The sequence below is a fragment of the Oncorhynchus mykiss genome, chromosome 2, assembly GCF_013265735.2.
Source record: "Oncorhynchus mykiss isolate Arlee chromosome 2, USDA_OmykA_1.1, whole genome shotgun sequence".
Lineage (NCBI taxonomy): Eukaryota > Metazoa > Chordata > Actinopteri > Salmoniformes > Salmonidae > Oncorhynchus > Oncorhynchus mykiss.
The window spans coordinates 15,523,365-15,546,192 of NC_048566.1; the positions used below are offsets into that span (position 1 = coordinate 15,523,365).

The 22,828-nt window shown below is 44.5% G+C and overlaps 1 protein-coding gene across 2 annotated transcripts in view; it reads left to right on the forward strand.

Annotated features, from left to right (window-relative positions):
- The window catches only part of LOC110535866 (disintegrin and metalloproteinase domain-containing protein 22), a 131,877-nt gene that overhangs the window by 40,974 nt on the left and 68,075 nt on the right, over positions 1-22,828 (forward strand). For both annotated transcript variants that reach the window (XM_036938988.1, XM_036938997.1), the window contains exons 4-6: positions 5,307-5,373; positions 9,516-9,598; positions 22,704-22,767. In XM_036938988.1, coding sequence (XP_036794883.1) covers positions 5,307-5,373; positions 9,516-9,598; positions 22,704-22,767 — 214 coding nt within the window. The remainder of the gene's footprint in view (positions 1-5,306; positions 5,374-9,515; positions 9,599-22,703; positions 22,768-22,828) is intronic.

Consider the following 22,828-nt stretch of genomic DNA (forward strand, 5'->3'; position numbering starts at 1 on the left):
GCTTTCTCTTTTAAAATATCATTAGGAGAATCCTAGATGACGCCGTCTTCAGTAACGAGCTTCTGCAAATGATTTTTGTTAGCGTTCCTGTATTGGAGACTCAGGAATAATTTTGTGCATTTTTCTCCATATATCCATCCAGTGCTTTATTTTTGTATTAGATTACATTAGATTGTTCCTCCAAGTTCGTTTTGGTTTTCCTCTAACTTGTTTTGCATCTCTGTAGTATCGTTTCTATTGCTATCTACCTGTACTATTAGTTCATGGATTTTCCTTGTTAGTCTTGTCTCTTCAACCAGAAACAGCTATTTTTCAATTATTGATGAATATTGAATTGGATGACCTCTGAAGGTACATTTAAAGGTATCCCAAACAATAAGGGGATTTGCTGAACCTATATTATACTGGAAAAATTCAGTTATGAATTATTTTTTTTTTTAATAAATTGTCCTCCAGTAAACTTTGATTACATTTCCAATATTCCCGTCCATGTGGAAAATCTTTAATAGTTATGTGAAGACCAATTAGATGATGATCCGATCGCATTCTGTCTCCTGTTAACTTTTTTCACGTTTGATGAAAGAGACAAGAAAGTAGTCAAGGCGACTAGCTTAAGTCTCCTCCATGTAGGTCTGGATCTCACTAGGTCTGGATTTTTTAGTCTCCAAATCCACTATTTCTAATGTGTCCATAATATTTGGGATTTCCTTAAGGGCACAGTGATGATAGTTTGTAGAGTGATTACCTTTACGGTCCATTGAGGTACTTAACACTGTGTTATAGTCTCCTACCATAAAGACATAATCATTTGTTGCCTGAAGTTCAATAAATTGGTATGAATGTTTTCAAAGAAGTATGGAACATCCTGATTTGCACCATATAGGTTAATGAGCCAAATGTATTTTTCGTACACTTTCATATTCAAAAAGATCCACCTTCCTTCCGGATCATTCCTGACTATTTGCACATTCAGATTAAAATTTTTGTTAATTAACATCATCACACCTTTTGAGTTCCTCTGTCCATGACAGAAAATGATTTCACCACCCCATTCCTTTATCCACACAACGTCATCTAAGGATGTAGAGTGAGTTTCCTGTAAGTAGTATATGTTATATTCCTTCTCTTTTAGCCACGTAAAGACTGATCTTCTTTTATAATCTGCTAAACCATTACAATTATAACTGGCTATACTTATTTCACCCCTTACCATAACTAGATACTAGTCTCGATTAATTATTGCAATAATGAAGCTCGTCGACGACCCTCATGTAGGTGATTTGTTGAGAGCCCAACAAGCGGATTTGAGCCACAGCATTTTATAGCAAATTTTTATGAAAGATACTAATAATTCACAACAGACTGTAACTGCTGTAAAGACTGTTCTCATTGTGTAGAAACCAGGGTCTGGCCCCCAGTATTATTAACACAATCTTGTCATTTCTCCACGATATGTGTGTTTTTTTTGTTTGTGTTAGTGTTAGTGTGTGTGCGTGTGTGGGGGTAGGTGAAAAGCAAGAGCTGACTTTGCGTCTTTGTCTGTTCAATAAATTATTCAAATCTCAAAATAATTAAAGCTGAAATCTGTTATCAGCGTCCTCCATTACGGCCCTGTGTGTCCTCCATGCGGGCTCAGTACGCACGCCAGACTCTCTCCAGGCCCCCACTCAGCATGGGGGCTGATACAGACCACAGAAGCTGAATCTTAAACACACACACACCCTGTCAGAACAAAGAAGTAAACTGTGTGTCTCAATGTGGGACGGTTTGGGGTTGGAGGACACACACAAGGATGGTGAGACGTGCATAAGGAGGCTGATCTCTCTACCGTTCTCTATATTTCACTGTTCCTATGCTTTTTATTCTTCTCTGCTCATCTCTGCCATCCATCTCTCCCCGTCTATTTTCACTCCCTGTTTCTAGCCCTCTTTCCCCTCTCTCTCTCTCTCTCTCTCTCTCTCTCTCTCTCTCTCTCTCTCTCTCTCTCTCTCTCTCTCTCTCTCTCTCTCTCTCTCTCTCTCTCTCTCTCTCTCTCGCTCCCTTTCTATCTCTTCTCCCTTGCTGTTTGTATTACTGTAACATAATGTCTGTTAGTCATCTAAAACCCAGTTTCCCTTCTCTCTGTCTCTCACTTTCTCTCCTTTCCCCTCTCTTTCCATTCTTCTCTCTTTCCATTTCTCTCTCTCCATTCCTCTCTCTCCATTCCTCTCTCTCCATTCCTCCCTCATTCTCCCCCTATGTCTTGTTTGTCGATGTTTAATGCCAGTGTGTGTGTGTGTGTGTGTGTCTGACCAGCTGTTTGGCGTCTGCTTGGTCATGTGACTGGTGTCGCTATCTTACAAACACACACAGATACGCATGGGACAGACACACACTTTCAGATTCTTTATACACAAAATCCTCTACTTGGTCTCTGTATGCCCCCGAGATAAACTTTGAAACACTCCATCTCTTAGTCAGTGGAAAAACTATCCCCGCCTCCACAGCACTGGCTGTTGATTGGGTGCTGACAGGCGGTTGGAGGTGATTGATTGCTCACTGGGCCAATGTTGGGAGTGGGTCTGTTGAGGTGCAGCGCGCTGGTGTGATTATAGATTTTAGTGTCACTCCCGATGCTCCAACTAATATACATCCAGGGAAGTACAGAGTCTGATATTGGGGTGGAGCCAGGTGTTCCCACAGATACAGTAGCTCAGCAGAGCATAAAACACCCTGATGCAGCATTAGCAGTTGCACCAAACACCTAACAACTCAACTGACACCAATAAAGAACTTACCAGCGTAGGTAGAGGGCAGTGTGCAACTGTGTGTGTGTTATGTCTGGGTTGTCCTTCCTGTTGTTTAGTGTTTGGATGTCAAATCCAATTTTATTAGTCACATTCTTCATAAACGACAGGTGTAGACTAACAGTGCAATGCGGACTTAGGAGCCCTTCCCAACAATACAGAGAGAATAATAACACAAAGAATAAATACACAATGAGTAACGATAACTTGGCTATATACACGGAGTACCAGTACTGAGTCATGATAACTTGGCTATGTACACGAGGTATCAGTACTGAGGCATGATAACTTGGCTATATACACAGGGTACCAGTACTGAGTCATGATAACTTGGCTATATACACAGGGTACCAGTACTGAGTCATGATAACTTGGCTATATACACTGAGTACCAGTGCTGAGTCATGATAACTTGGCCATATACACTGGGTACTGGTACTGAGTCATGATAACTTGGCCATATACACTGGGTACCGGTACTGAGTCATGATAACTTGGCCATATACACTGGGTACCGGTACGGAGTGTTATGGTTTTCTTGCGGTGAAGGAGAGGCGGACCAAAATGCAGCGTGGTATTCTTGATACATGTTTAATGAAGATGAAACACGATCAATACAAAAACAACCGAAACAGCCTAAACTGGTGCAAACTAACACAGAGACAGGAACAATCACCCACGAAACACTCAAAGAATATGGCTGCCTAAATATGGTTCCCAATCAGAGACAACGATAAACACCTGCCTCTGATTGAGAACCACTCCAGACAGCCATAGACCATACTAGAAAACCCCACTAAGCCACAATCCCAATACGTACGAAAACCCCAAGACAAAACACACCACATAAAAAACCCATGTCACACCCTGGCTTGACCAAAATAATAAAGAAAACACAGAATGCTAAGACCAGGGCGTGACACTGAGTCATGATAACTTGGCTATATACACAGGGTACCGGTACTGAGTCATGATAACTTGGCTATATACACAGGGTACCGGTACTGAGTCATGATAACTTGGCTATATACACAGGGTACCGGTACTGAGTCATGATAACTTGGCAATATACACGGGGTACCAGTACTGAGTCATGATAACTTGGCTATATACACTGAGTGCCGGTACTGAGTCAGGATAACTTGGCTATATACACTGGGTACTGGTACTGAGTCCATGATAACTTGGCTATATACGCTGGGTCAGTACTGGTCAGTGCATGCTCTGAGTACGTGTCCTGGTAATCCGCCTGGCCCCGCGTCTTTGTGAATGTTGGCCGGTTTAAAGGTCTTACTACGCCAGGGAGCCCACTCATTTGTCTCTCTTGAGCCGTTCCTCTTCCGTGTCCTGGGGATTAGGGCCCGGTCTGAAATGAGCAGTACATCCACAACTGCCAACCCGTTGAAGGAGAGATCTTAATCTAAATTGAGGTTAGTGATCACTGTTCTGATGTCCAGAATATGTTTTCAGTTATAGGAAATGATGGTGGAAATATTATATACAAAAATTATGAACTAAAATAAGTTAAGATCAGCTTAAAAAAACACAAAATAAAGAATTGGTCAGGAGCCGGTAAGATGGCAGCCATCCACTGCAGCACTGTGTGTATAGCTCATATATCTCTGTCCCAGATTGGGGCTGCAGTATGTAACTCAATGGGGAATCTTAGGCCCAGTTTTGCTGAGAAAGCATTCATAGACTGACTGGCCCTTGTGTATTAGTCTCTCTCTTTCGTCCTGTTTCTCTCTCTTTCTGTTTCTCTCTCTTTCTGTTTCTCTCTCTTTCTGTTTCTCTCTCTTTCTGTTTCTCTCTCTCCCTGTTTCTCTCTCTTTCTGTTTCTCTCTTTTCCTGTTTCTCTCATTTTCTGTTTCTCTCTTTCTGTTTCTCTCTCTTCCTGTGTCTCTCTTTTTCTGTTTCTCTCTTTCTGTTTCTCTCTCTTTCTGTTTCTCTCTTTTCCTGTTTCTCTCTTTCTGTTTCTCTCTCTTTCTGTTTCTCTCTCTTTCTGTTTCTCTCTTTTCCTGTTTCTCTCTTTCTGTTTCTCTCTCTTTCTGTTTCTCTCTCTTTCTGTTTCTCTTTTCCTGTTTCTCTTTTCCTGTTTCTCTCTTTCTGTTTCTCTCTGTTTCTGTTTCTCTCTCTTCCTATTTCTCTCTCTTTTTACACGATTCTCTTTCACTCTGTCCCTTTCTTTTGTCTGCTCACTTTTCTGCTCTTTTCTCCTCATTCTCTCTCTTCTCTCTACAAACACATCCACGACATGCCCTTGAATGTTAAGAATTTTTTCAATTGTGTGTGTGTGTGATCGCGTGGGCGTGTGTGTGCTCGCAGGAAGTAATCCTCTATCAGTAGCAGCTGATAATTGGTGGTATGGATGCTCTGACGCTTTGAGACAATCCTGGAGATAACCAGAGAATACTGTCATTTCATTAACACTCTTCCGTCCCTTTAACCGACACAGAGCTCTGAATTCATATCTGTAATTGTCTAACTTTTCTCCTCTGTTTCCTCTTCTCTTCCCCCCAGTGATCTTCTGTCTTCAAAGTACATGGAGAGGCATATTTCAGAAAATGGGAAGGCTGTCATCTTCAAAGTAAGAACCTGAGCACTGTATGGAAATCTAGTCTCTGAATTAGAATGTTGTTTCAGAAATGAGATGGTTTGATGATAACCTGCTGATAGGGTGCACTACAGTTTTGTGTCATTAACTACCAAAGGTTGATCCTTCAAACTCTTCGTCTGGGATTAACAACATCCTCATAGCTTGACCGTACTGTAATCTGGACATCCACCTCTCTGTGCCACGGCCAGATCATAGCTAAACAGTTAAAAAGATGATTAGGTTATTAGGGGAATAATAATCCACACTTTACGGATTATTATCTCTTCGTGTTGTTACTATGGGATACTTTATTAGCCATCAACAGTCTTTACAGTGGCCAACTATGGGATACTTTATTAGCCATCAACAGTCTTTACAGTGGCCAACTATGGAATACTTTATTAGCCATCAACAGTCTTTACAGTGGCCAACTATGGGATACTTTATTAGCCATCAACAGTCTTTACAGTGGCCAACTATGTAATAATGTTTATAAACAGCTGAGAAGCAGCAGGGTAGAATAACATTAATTCTGTTGGTAAGTACTTACTATGACTGAGAAGTTTTATTGTTCCACCTAGCCATCTGAAGATGGATGCACTAACTAAGTAGCTCTGGATAAGAGTTTCTGCTAAATGACTACAATGTAAAAAAAAATACAAAATGTGGGCCATGATTACAACAGCCCTGCAGCTTCCCTAGCTCTCTCTCTCTCTCTCTCTCTCTCTCTTCTCTCTCTCTCTTTCTCTCTCTCTCTTTCTCTCTCTCTCTCTCTCTCTCTCTCTCTCTCTCTCTCTCTCTTCTCTCTCTCTCTTTCTCTCTCTCTCTCTTTCTCTCTCTCTCTCTCTCTCTCTCTCTCTCTCTCTCTCTCTCTCTCTCTCTCTCTCACACACACACAATGCAGTTTGCTGGGTATTTCTTGCCTCTATGAGAACTGGAGCAGAAGGTTCAGAGGAGGGGAGGAAGACGGGTGCTGGATAGTAGAGCGCAGCCCTGCTTATAAATAGCTCTCTCTTCCTATCTTCCTCTCTCGCTTTCTCTCGCTTTTTCTCTCTTCCTCTTGTTCTTCCCCTCTCTCACTCTCTCTCTCTGACTCTCTCTCGCTCTTTCCCTCACACTCTCTCTCCCTTTCTCTCTCTCTCTCTCTGACTCTCTCCCTCTCCCCCATTGACTGAGAGTGATATCACAGGAGTACTTCCTCCCCAGAGAAGAAGTAGGAAGGAGAGGGGAACTCTAATGACAACAGAAGTAACAGTCATCTCATCCATAGATAGTGATATAGATAGACAGGCGTTGATGGTCATTGTCTCCCTTCACATTCCTCACTCCCTCTCTTTCCATCTCTTTCTCTCTCTCCCTCCTTCCTGACAGAGTTGTGGTAGAGAGAGAGTGTTGTGGTAGAGAGAGAGTATTGTGGTAGAGAGAGAGGGAGTCGTGGTAGAGAGAGAGAGTGTTGTGGTAGAGAGAGAGAGAGTGTTGTGGTAGAGAGAGAGGGAGTCGTGGTAGAGAGAAAGAGTGTTGTGGTAGAGAGAGAGGGAGTCGTGGTAGAGAGAGAGGGAGTCGTGGTAGAGAGAGAGAGTGTTGTGGTAGAGAGAGAGCGAGTCGTGGTAGAGAGAGAGGTAGTCGTGGTAGAGAGAGAGTGTTGTGGTAGAGAGAGAGGGAGTCGTGGTAGAGAGAGGGAGTCATGGTAGAGAGAGAGTGTTGTGGTAGAGAGAGAGGGAGTCATGGTAGAGAGAGAGGGAGTCGTGGTAGAGAGAGGGAGTCATGGTAGAGAGAGAGTGTTGTGGTAGAGAGAGAGGGAGTCATGGTAGAGAGAGAGGGAGTCGTGGTAAAGAGAGAGAGTGTTGTGGTAGATAGAGAGGGAGTTGTGGTAGAGAGAGAGGGAGTCGTGGTAGAGAGAGAGAGAGTGTTGTGGTAGAGAGAGAGTGTTGTGGTAGAGAGAGAGAGTGTTGTGGTAGAGAGAGAGGGAGTCGTGGTAGAGAGAGGGAGTCGTGGTAGAGAGAGGGAGTCGTGGTAGGGAGAGGGAGTCGTGGTAGAGAGAGGGAGTCGTGGTAGAGAGAGGGAGTGTTGTGGTAGAGAGAGAGAGTGTTGTGGTAGAGAGAGAGAGTGTCGTGGTAGAGAGAGAGGGAGTCGTGGTAGAGAGAGAGAGGGAGTCGTGGTAGAGAGAGAGAGAGTGTTGTGGTAGATAGAGAGGGAGTCGTGGTAGAGAGAGGGAGTCGTGGTAGGGAGTCGTGGTAGAGAGAGGGAGTCGTGGTAGAGAGAGGGAGTGTTGTGGTAGAGAGAGAGTGTTGTGGTAGAGAGAGAGAGTGTCGTGGTAGAGAGAGAGGGAGTCGTGGTAGAGAGAGAGAGGGAGTCGTGGTAGAGAGAGAGAGTGTTGTGGTAGAGAGAGGGAGTTGTGGTAGAGAGAGGGAGTTGTGGTAGAGAGAGAGGGAGTTGTGGTAGAGAGAGAGGGAGTTGTGGTAGAGAGAGAGAGTGTTGTGGTAGAGAGAGAGAGTGTTGTGGTAGAGAGAGAGGGAGTCGTGGTAGAGAGAGAGGGAGTCGTGGTAGAGAGAGAGGGAGTCGTGGTAGAGAGAGGGAGTGTTGTGGTAGAGAGAGAGAGTGTTGTGGTAGAGAGAGAGAGTGTCGTGGTAGAGAGAGAGGGAGTCGTGGTAGAGAGAGAGAGGGAGTCGTGGTAGAGAGAGAGAGAGTGTTGTGGTAGATAGAGAGGGAGTCGTGGTAGAGAGAGGGAGTCGTGGTAGAGAGAGGGAGTTGTGGTAGAGAGAGAGAGTGTTGTGGTAGAGAGAGAGAGTGTTGTGGTAGAGAGAGAGGGAGTCGTGGTAGAGAGAGGGAGTCGTGGTAGAGAGAGAGGAAGTCGTGGTAGAGAGAGAGGGAGTCGTGGTATGCAGTGGGGCAGTGCAGAGCGGCCTCCCCGTGTTCGGCCCAGGGGAGGGTGTAGTGCAGGAATTGATCCAGTGATAAAAGCTGTTTTCCCTCTGAGAGGCCGGCTTCCTGTCTATTGGCAGTTAGACCAGGAGAAATAGACCAGGAAGAGACAGCACTTAGACATCATACAAATCTATATGAATAAATATGGCTTTATGTACCACACGCACATGCAGCCTAACGCAGCAGAATGGGCCTAAGCACTCTGTGGTTTAAAAAAGCCTGAGAGATGGAGAGAGAGACGTCGAGGGGGAGGGAGAGAGAGACATCGAGGGGGTCGATCATTGCTGTGGCTTCCTGTCAGTAGATGATCTGATGAGAGAAACAAGAGGAAGGGATAGAGGATAGGATAGAGGGAGTAGTGAGTAGTAGAATATCTCCCTCTCAGATCATTAAATGTGTTCAGGGATGCATGTGACCTGGTTGAGCCCCCAGACCATTTCCGTGCACCTGAGATAACATCTGCAAATCTGTATACGCGACCAATAAACTTTGATTTGAGACACACACGTCCCTGTAGTCTTGATTCTGTCGAACGTATTAGTATTCACAGACACCCCTTGGTCTATGTGAGCATATACTCTGTGATAGATTACTTCAGTCTCGGGATCTAAGGGGGAATGCTCTGTGATTGATTGCTCTGGATTCATCTCCTTACGAAATGCTCAGTGATAGATTGCTTTTTCTTCAGAGTGTGCAGCAGTGTGTACAGTATGTAAAGTATGTGTATATTGTGTGGTCAGGACAATGACCATGTCCAGAAAGAAAACAGGCACTCGTGTTGATCTGTAAGGAGTAGATATGTGTTTAAACTGATGGTAGTAGCTCCACCTTTCATCACATTGCTGACATCTTTGGTTGTTTCTGGCCAGGAGGTTGGATTGGCTCTAAAGTTACCGTCCTCTATGTCACTGACAGTTGTGTTAATCTATCTCCCCCCCCCCCCCTCTCTCTCTTTCTCTCTTTCTCTTTCTCTATCTCTCTCTTTCTATCCCTCTCTCTCTCCCTCCCTCCCTCTCTCTCTCTCTCTCACTTTTTCTTTCTCTATCTCTCTCTTTCTATCCCTCTCTCTCTCCCTCTCTCTCTCTCTCTTTTTCTCTTTCTCTTACTCTCTCTCTTTCTATCCCTCTCTCCCTCTCTATCTCTCTCTATATATATATATATATATTTATCTCTCTCTCTCTCTCTCTCTCTCTCTCTCTCTCTCTCAGGGAGGAGAACATTGTTATTACCAGGGGATAGTGCGGGACATCCCTGAATCCTTCGTGGCCCTCTCCACCTGCCACGGCCTGCAGTGAGTATTCTGTGTGTGTGCTTTTTCCTCGGATCAGTATTTCCTTCCCCCTGTGTCCCAGTCTCAGGCCTAAGTAGCAATTATCCCATTTAGGCATTATGCCAGTATAATTATTGCAGACTAGCTGATCTCTCTCTCTCTGTTGTGTGTGTGTGTGTCTGTTGTCCAGTCATGACACGCAAAGGCCGCCACTCAGAGCCAGTTTCCTTTATGATGTGTTGGTCTGTGTCTCTTTCTCTCTCCACCCCCCCTCTCTCTCTCTCTCCATTCTCTCTCTCTCTCCTCCCTGCAGCATTGTCCTGTGGGACGTCTCTGTTTCTCAGGCTGGTATTTTTAGTTGTTCTCTAAAGCAGTGCTTTCTCTGAGAGAGAGATGGGTCAGCTGGCGAAAGCCCTGCAGGGAGGTGTGTGTGTTGTATGTATGTTTATGTGTGTGACTGTATTTGGATATATCTGACAGTATCGGCGTCTCGAATGCAGAGGAAACACACACACACACACACACACACACAGAGGAAACACACACACACACACAGAAGAAACACACACCTGCAGTGTCATACACTGTGTCAGTCAGGGAGACGCACCTCTTCTATATACATCTCTGAGAGAGAGAGAGAGAGAGAGAGAGAGAGAGAGAGAGAGAGAGAGAGAGAGAGAGAGAGAGAGAGAGAGAGAGAGAGAGAGAGAGAGAGAGAGAGAGAGAGAGAGAGAGAGAGAGAGAGAGAGAGAGAGAGAGAGAGAGAGAGAGAGAGAGAGAGAGAGAGAGAGAGAGAGAGAGAGAGAGAGAGAGAGAGAGAGAGAGAGAGAGAGAGAGAGAGAGAGAGAGAGAGAGAGAGAGAGAGATCTCTTATGCTGAGTCAGGTCTCTACCATAATGTACATCCTGCCTTGCCTTCACACACACAAACACACCCTGTCGTGCTGCAATATAATATTAACAGCCGAAGTAGGATTGGGACTCAGTTGAATGTACTTGTCCCAGTGTCCATCAGGCTCTAAACCACAATGTGACTCAGAGAAAACTGTTCTTCTAAACCACAATGTGACTCAGAGAAAACTGTTCTTCTAAACCACAATGAGACTCAGAGAAAACTGTTCTTCTAAACCACAATGAGACTCAGAGAAAACTGTTCTTCTAAACCACAATGTGACTCAGAGAAAACTGTTCTTCTAAACCACAATGAGACTCAGAGAAAACTGTTCTTCTAAACCACAATGTGACTCAGAGAAAACTGTTCTTCTAAACCACAATGAGACTCAGAGAAAACTGTTCTTCTAAACCACAATGTGACTCAGAGAAAACTGTTCTTCTAAACCACAATGAGACTCAGAGAAAACTGTTCTTCTAAACCACAATGTGACTCAGAGAAAACTGTTCTTCTAAACCACAATGAGACTCAGAGAAAACTGTTCTTCTAAACCACAATGTGACTCAGAGAAAACTGTTCTTCTAAACCACAATGAGACTCAGAGAAAACTGTTCTTCTAAACCACAATGTGACTCAGAGAAAACTGTTCTTCTAAACCAGATATTCCCAAACTGGTGTACGCTCTGCCGTCGGGGGTGCGCTCTGCCGTCGGGGGTACGCTCTGCCGTCGGGGGTGCGCTCTGCCGTCGGGGGTACGCTCTGCCGACAGGGGTGCGCTCTGCCGTTGGGGGTACGCTCTGCCGTCGGGGGTGCGCTCTACCGTCGGGGGTGCGCTCTGCCGTCGGGGGTACGCTCTGCCGTCGGGGGTGCGCTCTGCCGTCGGGGGTGCGCTCTGCCGTCGGGGTGCGCTCTGCCGTCGGGGGTGCGCTCTGCCGTCGGGGGTACGCTCTGCCGTCGGGGGTACGCCAAATGAAAGTGTAATTCACATTTAAATTTAAAAAAATGTCAAACAGTAAATGTATATTTTTTTCTCGTTTTTTTCTCGCATGAGTAGCCTTGTTTCACTGACAAAAATCAAATTCAACCATGTAGTGTTCAGTGAAATAACAACACAATGTCAAATACAGGTAGCCTAGTCAAATAATTAACATCCAATCACGTTAACTGTTACTCTCTCGCGCAAAACCTTCACTCTTGCGCAGACATTTAGAACGAAACATGACAATTTGAAAAATAAGCCATGGAAGTATTTGGAGCGAGAATAAAGATGACTTTTGAGTAATAAGACATGTATAAAAGCAACAGATACCATTAATAACAAGGGCTACAAATTCCACATTTCAAGATTGCTTCGATCACGTTGACTGGGATATGTTCCGGATAGCCTCAGACAACAACATTGATGTATACGCTTACTCGGTGAGCGAGTTTATTAGCAAGTGCATCGGTGATGTTGTACCCACTGTGACTATTAAAACCTTCAATAACCAGAAACCGTGGCTTGATGGCAGCATTCGGGCAAAACTGAAAGCACGAACCACTACTTTTAATCATGACATGGCAACCGGAAAAATGACCGAATACAAACTATTACAGGCTATTCCCTCCGCAAGGCAATCAAACAAGCTAAGCGTCAGTAGAGAGACAAAGTGGAGTCGCAATTCAACGGCTCAAACACGTATGTGGCAGGGTCTACAGTCAATCATGGATTACAAAAATAAAAGCAGCCCTGTCACGGACACCAACGTCTTGCTCCCAGACAAATTAAATGATTTCTTTGCTTTCTTTGAGGACAATGCAGTGCCACTGACACGGCCCACTACCAAAACCTGTGGGCTGTCCTTCTCCATGGCCAACGTGAGTAAAACATTTAAACGTGTTAACCCTCACAAGGCTGCCGGACCAGAGCCACTCCAATTTGCTTACCGCCCCAATAGATCAACAGACGACACAATCGCAATCACACTGCACACTGCCCTAACCCATCTGGACAAGAGGAATACCTATGTTTCTGCCTGTAGGAGGGGAGGATCAAGATGGTATCGTGGTCCGATTTACCGAATGGAGGGCGGGGGAGGACCTTATATGCATTCTGGAAGGAAGTATAGCGATAGTCGAGGGTTTAAGCAGTGCGAGTACAGCAATCAGTATGTTGATAGGATTTCAGGAGCCTTTTCCTCAAATTGCTTTGTTAAAATCCACTGCTACAATAAATGCAGCCTCGGAAATGTGGTTTCCAGTTTGTCCAGTGAAGTTCTTTGAGGGCCGTCGTGGTATCCACTTGGGGGGGATATAGACCACTGTGGCTATTATTGATGAAAATGATCTCGGGAGATAGTACGGTCGGCATTTAATTGTGAGATATTCTAGGTCAGGTGAACAGAAGGACTTGAGTTCCTGTATGTTATCACAGTTACACCATAAGTCGTTAATCATAAAACATATACCTCCACCGTTCTGCTTCCTGGAGAGATGTTTGTTCCTGTCGGCGCGATGTACTGAGAACCCAACTGGCTTTACAGAGTCAGACAGTATATCTCGCTATGTTTCCGTGAAGCAGAGTATGTTACAATCCCTGATGTCCCTCTGAAAATCAACTCTCGCCTTGAGCTCATCAATTTTATTGTCCAGAGATTGGACATTAGTGAGTAAAATACTCGGACCAGAAGACTGCCTCGACGTTGTTTTGGGTCGGCCTCTGGAAAAAGTTTGATTGCTCTGGGGAGAGTAAACAAAGGATCCGCTCCAGGGAAGTCGTAGTCCTGGTCATAATGCTGGAAGTTCTGGTGAGTTACTGCCGCTCTAATATCCGATAGTTCTTCCCGGCTGTATGTAATGACACAAAACAATTCCTGAGCTAATAACATAAAACACAGTACATAAACAAACAAAATACTGCAACGTTGCTTAAGAGTTAGTTGCGATGCTGCCATCTCCATCGGCGCCATCATCAAGTAGGCAGCGTCTTATCTGGTGAGGTACTGTGGCTAGGACAGGCAAGCCCCATACTATTGTGGAGGACTTAATTCTTCCTGCTGCCGCGGATATGGCTGGGACAATACTGGGGGAAAAGGCCCAAAAAAACTATACAGACAAATACTTAATCAAATGACAGTTTTACGATGCATCAGTGACATGGCAGGAGATGCTTTGAAACAGTTACTGCTTCGCATACAAACCAGTGAATTCTATGCCTGGCACAGCTCCTGGTATATGTCCATTATGTTTATGGGGGGTCAATTAAGGAAGACATCCTCTCCTAGAAACCAGCATAACATGAGAGGATATTTTTTAAGTACTGGACAGCTTTGTGACTTCAAATAGACTTTGGTGGTCAAGATGTGTTGGTTTTTGTACTGATGGCGCAAAAGCCATGATAGGGAGACATAGTGGAGTGGTAACGCGCGTGCAAGCAGTTGCTCCCAAAGGCACTTGGGTACACTGCAGCATCCACCAAGAGGCTCTTGCTGCCAAGGGAATGCCTGACAGCTTGAAATACGTTTTGGAAACTACAGTGAAAATTGTTAACTTCGTTAAAGCAAGGCTCCTGAACTCTTGTGTATTTTCTGTACTGTGCAATGAAATGGGCAGCAACCATGTAACACTTTTATAAAATACAGAAATGTGCTGGTTATCAAGAGGCAAAGTATTGACACGTTTTTTTTTAATTGAGAGCCGAACTTAAAGTTTTCTTTACTGACCATAATTTTCACTTATCCGACCGCTTGCATGATGACGAGTTTTTCACACGACTGGCCTATCTGGGTGATGCTTTTTCTCTCGCCCGAATGATCTGAATCTAGGATTACAAGGACTCACCGCAACTATATTCAATGTGCGGGACAAAATAGAGGCTATGATTAAGAAGTTGGAGCTCTTCTGTCTGCATTAACAAGGAGAACACACAGGTATTTCCATCATTGTATGATTTTTTTGTGTGCAAATGAACTCAAGCTCAAACAATATCAAATGTGATATAGCGAAGCACCTGAGTGAGTTGGGTGCGCAATTACGCAGGTACTTTCCCAAAACGGACGACACAAACAACTGGATTCGTTATCCCTTTCATGCCCTGCCTCCAGTACAGTTACCGATATCTGAACAAGAGAGCCTCATCGAAATTGCAACAAGCGGTTCTGTGAAAATTTAATTTAATCAGAAGCCACTACCAGATTTCTGGATAGGGCTGCATTCAGAGTTTCTTGCCTTGGCAATTTGCGCTGTTAAGACACTGATGCCCTTTGCAATCACGTACCTATGTGAGAGTGGATTCTCAGCGTTCACTAGCATGAAAACTAAATGCAGGCACAGACGGTGTGTGGAAAATTATTTAAGACTGATACTCTCTCCAATACAACTCAACATTGCAGAGTTATGTGCATCCTTTCAAGTACATCCTTCTCATTAACTTGTGGTGAGTTATTCATAATTTGTGATGAACAAATAAGGTTTTATATGTTAGATGGCTAAATAAAGACCAAAATGATTGATTATTATTATATTATTATTCGTACCCTGGTCCTTTAACTCTTGCGACGAGCAATCCTGGATCCGGGATCGTAATCATAGCCTCAAACGAATTAGCATAACGCAGCGGACATAAATACCCCTAGTAACTTTTCCTATTCATGAAAATCACAAATGAAATGAAATAAATATATTCAAACACAAGCTTAGCCTTTTGTTAACAACACTGTCATCTCAGATTTTAAAAATATGCGTTACAGCCAATGCTAGACAAGCATTTGTGTAAGTTTATCATGGTATAATGCTATGCTAGGCTCTGCTGGCAGCAGGCAACATTTTCACAAAAATAAGAAAAGCAACCAAATTAAATAATTTACCTTTGAAGAACTTCGGATGCTTTCACTCAGGAGACTCCCAGTTAGATAGCAAATGTTCCTTTTTTCCAAAAAGATTATTTTTGTAGGCGAAAAAGCTCCCGTTTGTTCATCATGCTTGGCTGAGAAATCGACCGGAAAATGCTACCATTACAACGCCAAACTTTTTTCAAAATTAACTCCATAATATCGACAGAAACACGGCAAACGTTGTTTAGGATCCATCCTCAAGGTGTTTTTAACATATATATTCGATAATATATCCGTCGAGGCAATTGGTTTCTCATAAGAAGCGATTGGAAAAATGGCTACCTCAGTATTTTACGCAAGATTTTGTGCGGGAGACACCATGTGACCACTTGCTAAATATGCTCCCTTACGGCTATTCTTCAATGGAAATGAGTAAAAAGACGTCACAATGCTGTAGACACCCTGGGGAATACGTGGAAAACGTAAGCTCATTCGTAGCTCATTCACAGCCATATAAGGAGTCATTGGCATGAGGCGGTTTCAAAAAATGCGGCACTTCCTGGTTGGATTTTTATCTGGGTTTTGCCTGTAACATCAGTTCTGTGGCACTCACAGACAATATCTTTGCAGTTTTGGAAACGTCAGAGTGTCTTCTTTCCAAAGCTGTCAATTATATGCATAGTCAAGCATATTTTCGTGACAAAATATCTTGTTTAAAACGGGAACGTTTTTCATCCCAAAATTTTAATAGCGCCCCCTAATGCATAAAAAGAGCTCTTTGTCACTTCCCAAGAGCCGGGTTGTGACAAAAACTCACACTCATTCTTATGTTTAATAAATGTATTGTATAGTGTGTGTATGGCAGGCTTACAATGATGGCAAAAAAACAAGATTTGAGAGTGCGCTGACCCTGGTGCTAGAGAGGGTATGTAGCTGGAGGTTCAATGTTTGAAGGGGTACGGGACTATAAAAAGTTTGGGAACCACTGTTCTAAACCATCCACCATGAGAGTAGAGAAGACTGTTCTTCTTGTAGTACTTTATGGTGAAACAAAATGGAAAAAGCACATTGTGACAGTGTGACCACTGTGTTACTGTTTACAGTAATCCACCATCCTGATCCTCCATCCTGACCACCCTCTCTCTCCTAGCCTGATCCACCATTCTGACCGTTGCGCTCTCATTGTGTGTAAGCTCGCGAGATCAGGATGGAACCTCATCGAAATTGATTGTGTTCAATTCACTAGCTGTAAGGCATTATTAGGTTACTGACAATGAGCAAAACCTAAATATGGTTCAGATTGAATTATGGCATTAGACACTAAGTTTACAGCATCATTGTTTTATACATTGATCCACCATTCTGACCGTTGCACTCTCATTGTGTGTAAGCTCGTGAGACCAGGATGGTGGATCAGACAATCTGTCTTCTGTCCTGGGTGATATTTAGTCTTCCGTGTGTGTGTGTGTGTGTGTGTGTGTGTGCTGACCCATCTGCGTTAGGCATACAGTCAGTGAATTCCCAATAAGGCTGTGAGAGTCCCATCATAGCAGCCTGATATACAGAGCTATATACGCTCAGAGATAGAGAGAGTGTGTGTGTACGTGCGGACGGTAGGTCTGGCAGAGACAGTTGGTGCTGACGGGGAACTCTGTATGTGGAACATCATCCCAGCCTGGATGTGAGGTGTGTGTGATGTTGACCCTCATTCCTATAGTACACACTTTGACCTGAGCAATCTCCTAAATAGCTTCTGATAACGTTAATTGATGATGTCCGCTTCACAGTCACACGTCAGCCTGCATGCACGCACACGCACCCTCACACACTCACACACACACACACACACACACACACACACACACACACACACACACACACACACACACACACACACACACACACACACACACACACACATACACATACACATACACATACACACACACACCTCAGCCTAGTTTACAGGGACAAGGGGACCTTCACATATATGCTGGATGGGAAATTGTTTTGTGAGTGTTTAAGATGATTGCTGCCCGCAATGACACTACAGAGGACGTTTACCTATCTTTCGTGTGTGTGTGTGTGCGTGCGTGCGTAGTAACCCAGAGTTGCTATTTTAGACATCCACCTTCTAGTTCACAGTAATACCGTATTGTAGATAGTGTAGAAGGCAGTGGAGAATACACTCTATATCGTATATATCAATATCCAGTCATTGCAGATTGCACCATTTTATGGTCTATATTTGAACCAAGACAATATTACAGACTGTTTTCCTTGATGGAGAAAGGCCTAAAGGTGGTGGTTAAGGCTAGTGTTGGTTAGTAGTGTTGGTTAGAAGTGCTAGTTAGTAGTGTTGGTTAGAAGTGCTAGTTGGGGCCTCCCGGGTGGCGCAGTGGTTAAGGGCGCTGTACTGCAGCGCCAGCTGAGTCCCTGGGTTCGCGCCCAGGCTCTGTCGTAACCGGCCGCGACCGGGAGGCCTACCTTCAAACTCATTGTCTCTTTGCTTGACATCATGGGGAAATCAAAAGAAATCAGCCAAGACCTCAGAATTTTTTTTGGAGAGCTCCACAAGTCAACACCATGGGACCACGCAGCCGTCATACCAATCAGGAAGGAGACGTGCTCTGTTTCCTAGAGATGAACGTACTTTGGTGCAAAAAGTTAAAATCAATCCCAGAACAACAGCAAAGGACCTTGTGAAGATGCTGAAGGAAACAGGTACAAAAGTATCTATATCCACAGTAAAACGAATGATATATCGACACAACCTGAAAGGCCGCTCTGCAAGGAAGAAGCCATTGCTCCAAAACCGCCATAAAAAGCCAGACTACGGTTTGCAACTGCACATAGGGACAAAGATCGTACTTTTTGGAGAAATGTCCTCTGGTCTGATGAAACAAAAATGGAACTTTTTGACCATAATGACCATCGTTATGTTTGGTAGGAAATAGGGGGAGGCTTGCAAGTTGAAGAACACCATCCCAACCGTGAAGCACCGGGGTGGCAGCATTATGTTGTGGGGGTGCTTTACTGCAAGAGGGACTGGTGCACTTCACAAAATAGATGGCATCATGAGGCAGGAAAATTATGTGGCTATATTGAAGCAACATCTCAAGATATCAGTCAGGAAGTTAAAGCTTGGTCGCAAATGGGTCTTCCAAATGGACATTGACCCCAAGCATACTTCTAAAGTTGTGGCAAAATGGCTTAAGAACTACAAAGTCAAGGTTTTTGGAGTGGCCATCACAAAGCCCTGAAATCAATCATATAGAACATTTGTAGGCAGAACTGAAAAAGTCTGTGCGAGCAAGGAGGCCTACAAACCTGACTCAGTTACACCAGCTCTGTCAGGAGGAATGGGCCAAAAGTCACCCAACCTATTGTGGGAAGCTTGTGGAAGGCTACCCGAAACGTTTGACCCAAGTTAAATAATTTAGAGGCATTGCTACCAAATACTAATTGAGTGATGTAAACTTCTGACCCACTGGGAATGTGATGAAAGAAATAAAAGCTAAAATAAATAATTCTCTCAACTATTATTCTGACATTTGAAATTCTTAAAATAAAGTGGTGATCCTAACTGACCTAAGACAGGGAATTTTTACTTGGATTAAATGTCAGGAATTGTGAAAAACTGAGCTTAAATGTATTTGGCTAAGGTGTATGTAAACTTCCGACTTCAACAGTATAAAGATAAATAAATATAAATACAGAAAAAAATAAAAAAGTAAACAGAAGTCATTTGAACCCAGTCTGGCACAAAGAGAAGATTCATATGGGAGACAAACCTACAGTATAGACAATCTATATACACACATGCCATTTACCACATAGAAGCTAAATATTTGTACATGTCCCGCCCTGACCTTAGAGATCCTTATTATTCTCTATGTTTGGTTAGGTCAGGGTGTGACTCGGGTGGGAAAGTCTATGTTTTCTATTTCTTTGTTTGTGGCCGAGTGTGGTTCCCAATCAGAGACAGCTGTCTATCATTGTCTCTGATTGGGGATCATATATAAGTTGTCATTTTCCTTTTGGGTTTTGTGGGATCTTGTTTTCTGTTTAGTGTCTCAGCCTGACAGAACTGTGCGCTTTCATTTTTTGTCTTTGTTATTTTGTTTGGTGTCATCAATAAAAATACGATGTACGCCTACCACGCTGCGCCTTGGTCTCCTTCTACAAACGAGAGCCGTTACAGAAGATCCCCCCCCAAAAACGGACCAAGCAGCGTGGCCAGGAGGTCTGGACATGGGAGGACATCTTAGACGGTAAAGAATCCTGGACGTGGGAGGGGATCCCGGCCGGAATGGATCTCCTTCCATGGGAGCAGACTGAGGCAGCGAGGGAGGAACAACATCGACACTGGGGTTTGTGACCTCAAAGCAAGCACGAGAGGCAGCCCCCAAATGTTTGGGGGGAGGGGCACACGGGGAGATTGGCGGAGTCAGGGTTTAGACCTGAGCCAACTCCTCGTGCTTACCGTGGGGAGCATGTGACCAGGCAGGCACCGTGTTATGCAGAGCCCGGTGCGCGCTGTGGCAGCGCACATTTGCTGTGCTAGAGTGGGCATTCAGCCAGGACACGTTGTGCCAGCTCTACGCTCCAGACTTCCAGTGCGCCTCCACGGCCCTGTATATCCTGCGCCTGCTCTACGCACTGTGGTGTCATATTTCTGCTTTACCAAATGAGGAGAGAGTTACAAACTTCACACACCAGTCAGAGTTATACTTAAACTACATATTTTAATTATAAGCTTTGCAATAGCCTTTTTGACTTTCAACGATGCGCTATCTCTAATGAACCATTGAAAGTACCGACAGAAAAGTACAAAGATCTTTTATAGCCAAGATACACCCCTCTCAACTTACACTGATGAACCACAGATCTTAGGAACAGTTCACAAAGGTTACGATTTGTATGAAAGATATCTATAAAACATAGCAGACAGTTACTGATGTGTCAACAGTTTTCATTGTAATGACCAGTGTCTGGCCCTCCTACTCCAAACTAAAACCCGTCCTACCCTGGTACAGTATAGCACAAAAACATTACCTCATGTTACCTCTTTAGGCTTTATTAGCCAAAGACATCGTAAATCTCCTCTGTCAGTGCTATCTCATAGAGGCCCATCCTCAGTGGAACACACACACAATACTCTATTCTGTCTAATAAAACCACCATTATAATGCAATACAAGCATTATTACAGAATCTTGCAATTTTCCACGACAGCACTATGCCTTCAGTGCGCCTTCATAGCCCAGTGCCTCCTGTGCCAGCTCTCCACACTCACCGAGCTAAAGTGGGTATCCAGCCAGGACGCGTGCCATGGATCATCACTGGAGGCTTCATGCCATGGATCATCACTGGAGGCTTCGGGCCATGGATTATCACTGGAGGCTTCGGGCCATGGATTATCACTGGAGGCTTCGGGCCATGGATTATCACTGGAGGCTTCGGGCCATGGATAATCACTGGAGGCTTCGGGCCATGGATTATCACTGGAGGCTTCGGGCCATGGATCATCACCGGAGGCTTCGTACGTAGAACCTGTAGAACCAGGACCTGTTCCGGCTCTACGTACGAAGCCTCCGGTGATGATCCATGGCCCGAAGCCTCCAGTGATAATCCATGGCCCGAAGCCTCCAGTGATTATCCATGGCCCGAAGCCTCCAGTGATAATCCATGGCCCGAAGCCTCCAGTGATAATCCATGGCCCGAAGCCTCCAGTGATAATCCATGGCCCGAAGCCTCCAGTGATGATCCATGGCATGAAGCCTCCAGTGATGATCCATGGCACGAAGCCTCCAGTGATGATCCATGGCATGAAGCCTCCAGTGATGATCCATGGCCCGGAGCCTGCAGTGATGATCCATGGCACGAAGCCTCCAGTGATGATCCATGGCACAAAGCCTCCAGTGATGATCCATGGCATGAAGCCTCCAGTGATGACCCATGGCACGAAGCCTCCAGTGATGATCCATGGCATGAAGCCTCCAGTGATGGATGATCCATGGCCCGGAGCCTGCAGTGATGATCCATGGCACGAAGCCTGCAGTGAGGATCCAGGGAAAGGAGCCTCCAGCGACGATCCCCAGGCCGGAGCCTGCAGCGACGTTCCACAGGCAGGAGCCTGCAGCGACGATCCCTGCACCAGAGGCGCCACCGAAGTGGGGGGAGCCTCAAGCGGAGCGGGGCCTGCGTCCAGCACCGGAGCCTCCACCGAGTGTAGATGCCCACCCGGGGGGGGGGTACTGTCAGGCCCTGATCTTAGAGATCCTTATTTTATTATTCTCCATGTTTGGTTAGGTCAGGGTGTGACTCTGGTGGGAAAGTATGTTTTCTATTTCTTTATTTTTGGCCGAGTGTGGTTCCCAATCAGAGGAAGCTGTCTATAGTTGTCTCTGATTGGGGATCATATATAAGTTGTCATTTTCCTTTTGGGTTTTGTGGGATCTTGTTTTCTGTTTAGTATCTGAGCCTGACAGAACTGTGCGCTTTCGTTTTTTGTCTTTGTTATTTTGTTTGGTGTCGTCAATAAAAATACGATGTACGCCTACCACGCTGCGCCTTGGTCTCCTTCTACAAACGAGAGCCGTTACAATTTAATTATAGGTAGCCCTTTTTCTTTTATTCCAGGCTTTATCTAAATATTCTGCAAACGGAAATACACAATGGACAAAAAACTATTTCACTTTCTCCTCATCACTCCACATAATTCCAGGGAATATCTGATGAGCAAGCATATATCGTGGTAGAAAGGGCAATGGAGGATAAAATGAGTTTCATTTTTTTTTCTTCGAGGTCACAATAGTTACATATTCTTTTCTTTTCCATTTCACCACAATACCGACCTGTTTTTATTTTTTTATTTTTTTTATTTTACCTTTATTTAACCAGGCAAGTCAGTTAAGAACAAATTCTTATTTTCAATGACGGCCTGGGAACAGTGGGTTAACTGCCTGTTCAGGGGCAGAACGACAGATTTGTACCTTGTCAGCTCGGGGGTTTGAACTCGCAACCTTCCGGTTACTAGTTCAACGCTCTAACCACTAGGCTACCAGTATAAACTATCCATAAACATGTACCAGTATAGACTATCCATAGACATGTACCAGTATAAACCACCCATAGACATGTACCAGTATAAACATGTACCAGTATAAACCATCCATAGACATGTACCAGTATAAACATGTACCAGTATAAACCATCCATGGGCATGTACCAGTATAAACCATCCATATACATGTACCAGTATAAACCATCCATAGACACCTATCCCTCTTAGTGCCGTTACAGACACACACAGTCCTCATCAGTTACTGTAGAGAAGAGAGAGAGTGCTGGCATCCATCTTGTTTACGTCTGCAATGGCTGGCGGTCATATTGATCTCTCTTTTTCTCTCTCTCTGTCAGTGGGATGTTCTTTGATGGGAATCACACCTACATGATCGAGCCTGGAGGAAAGGACCTTGTCAGCGTGAGTACCTCAGCTAAGCCTGGCCTTGGCCATCCATTCACACATGCGCACGCACTCACGT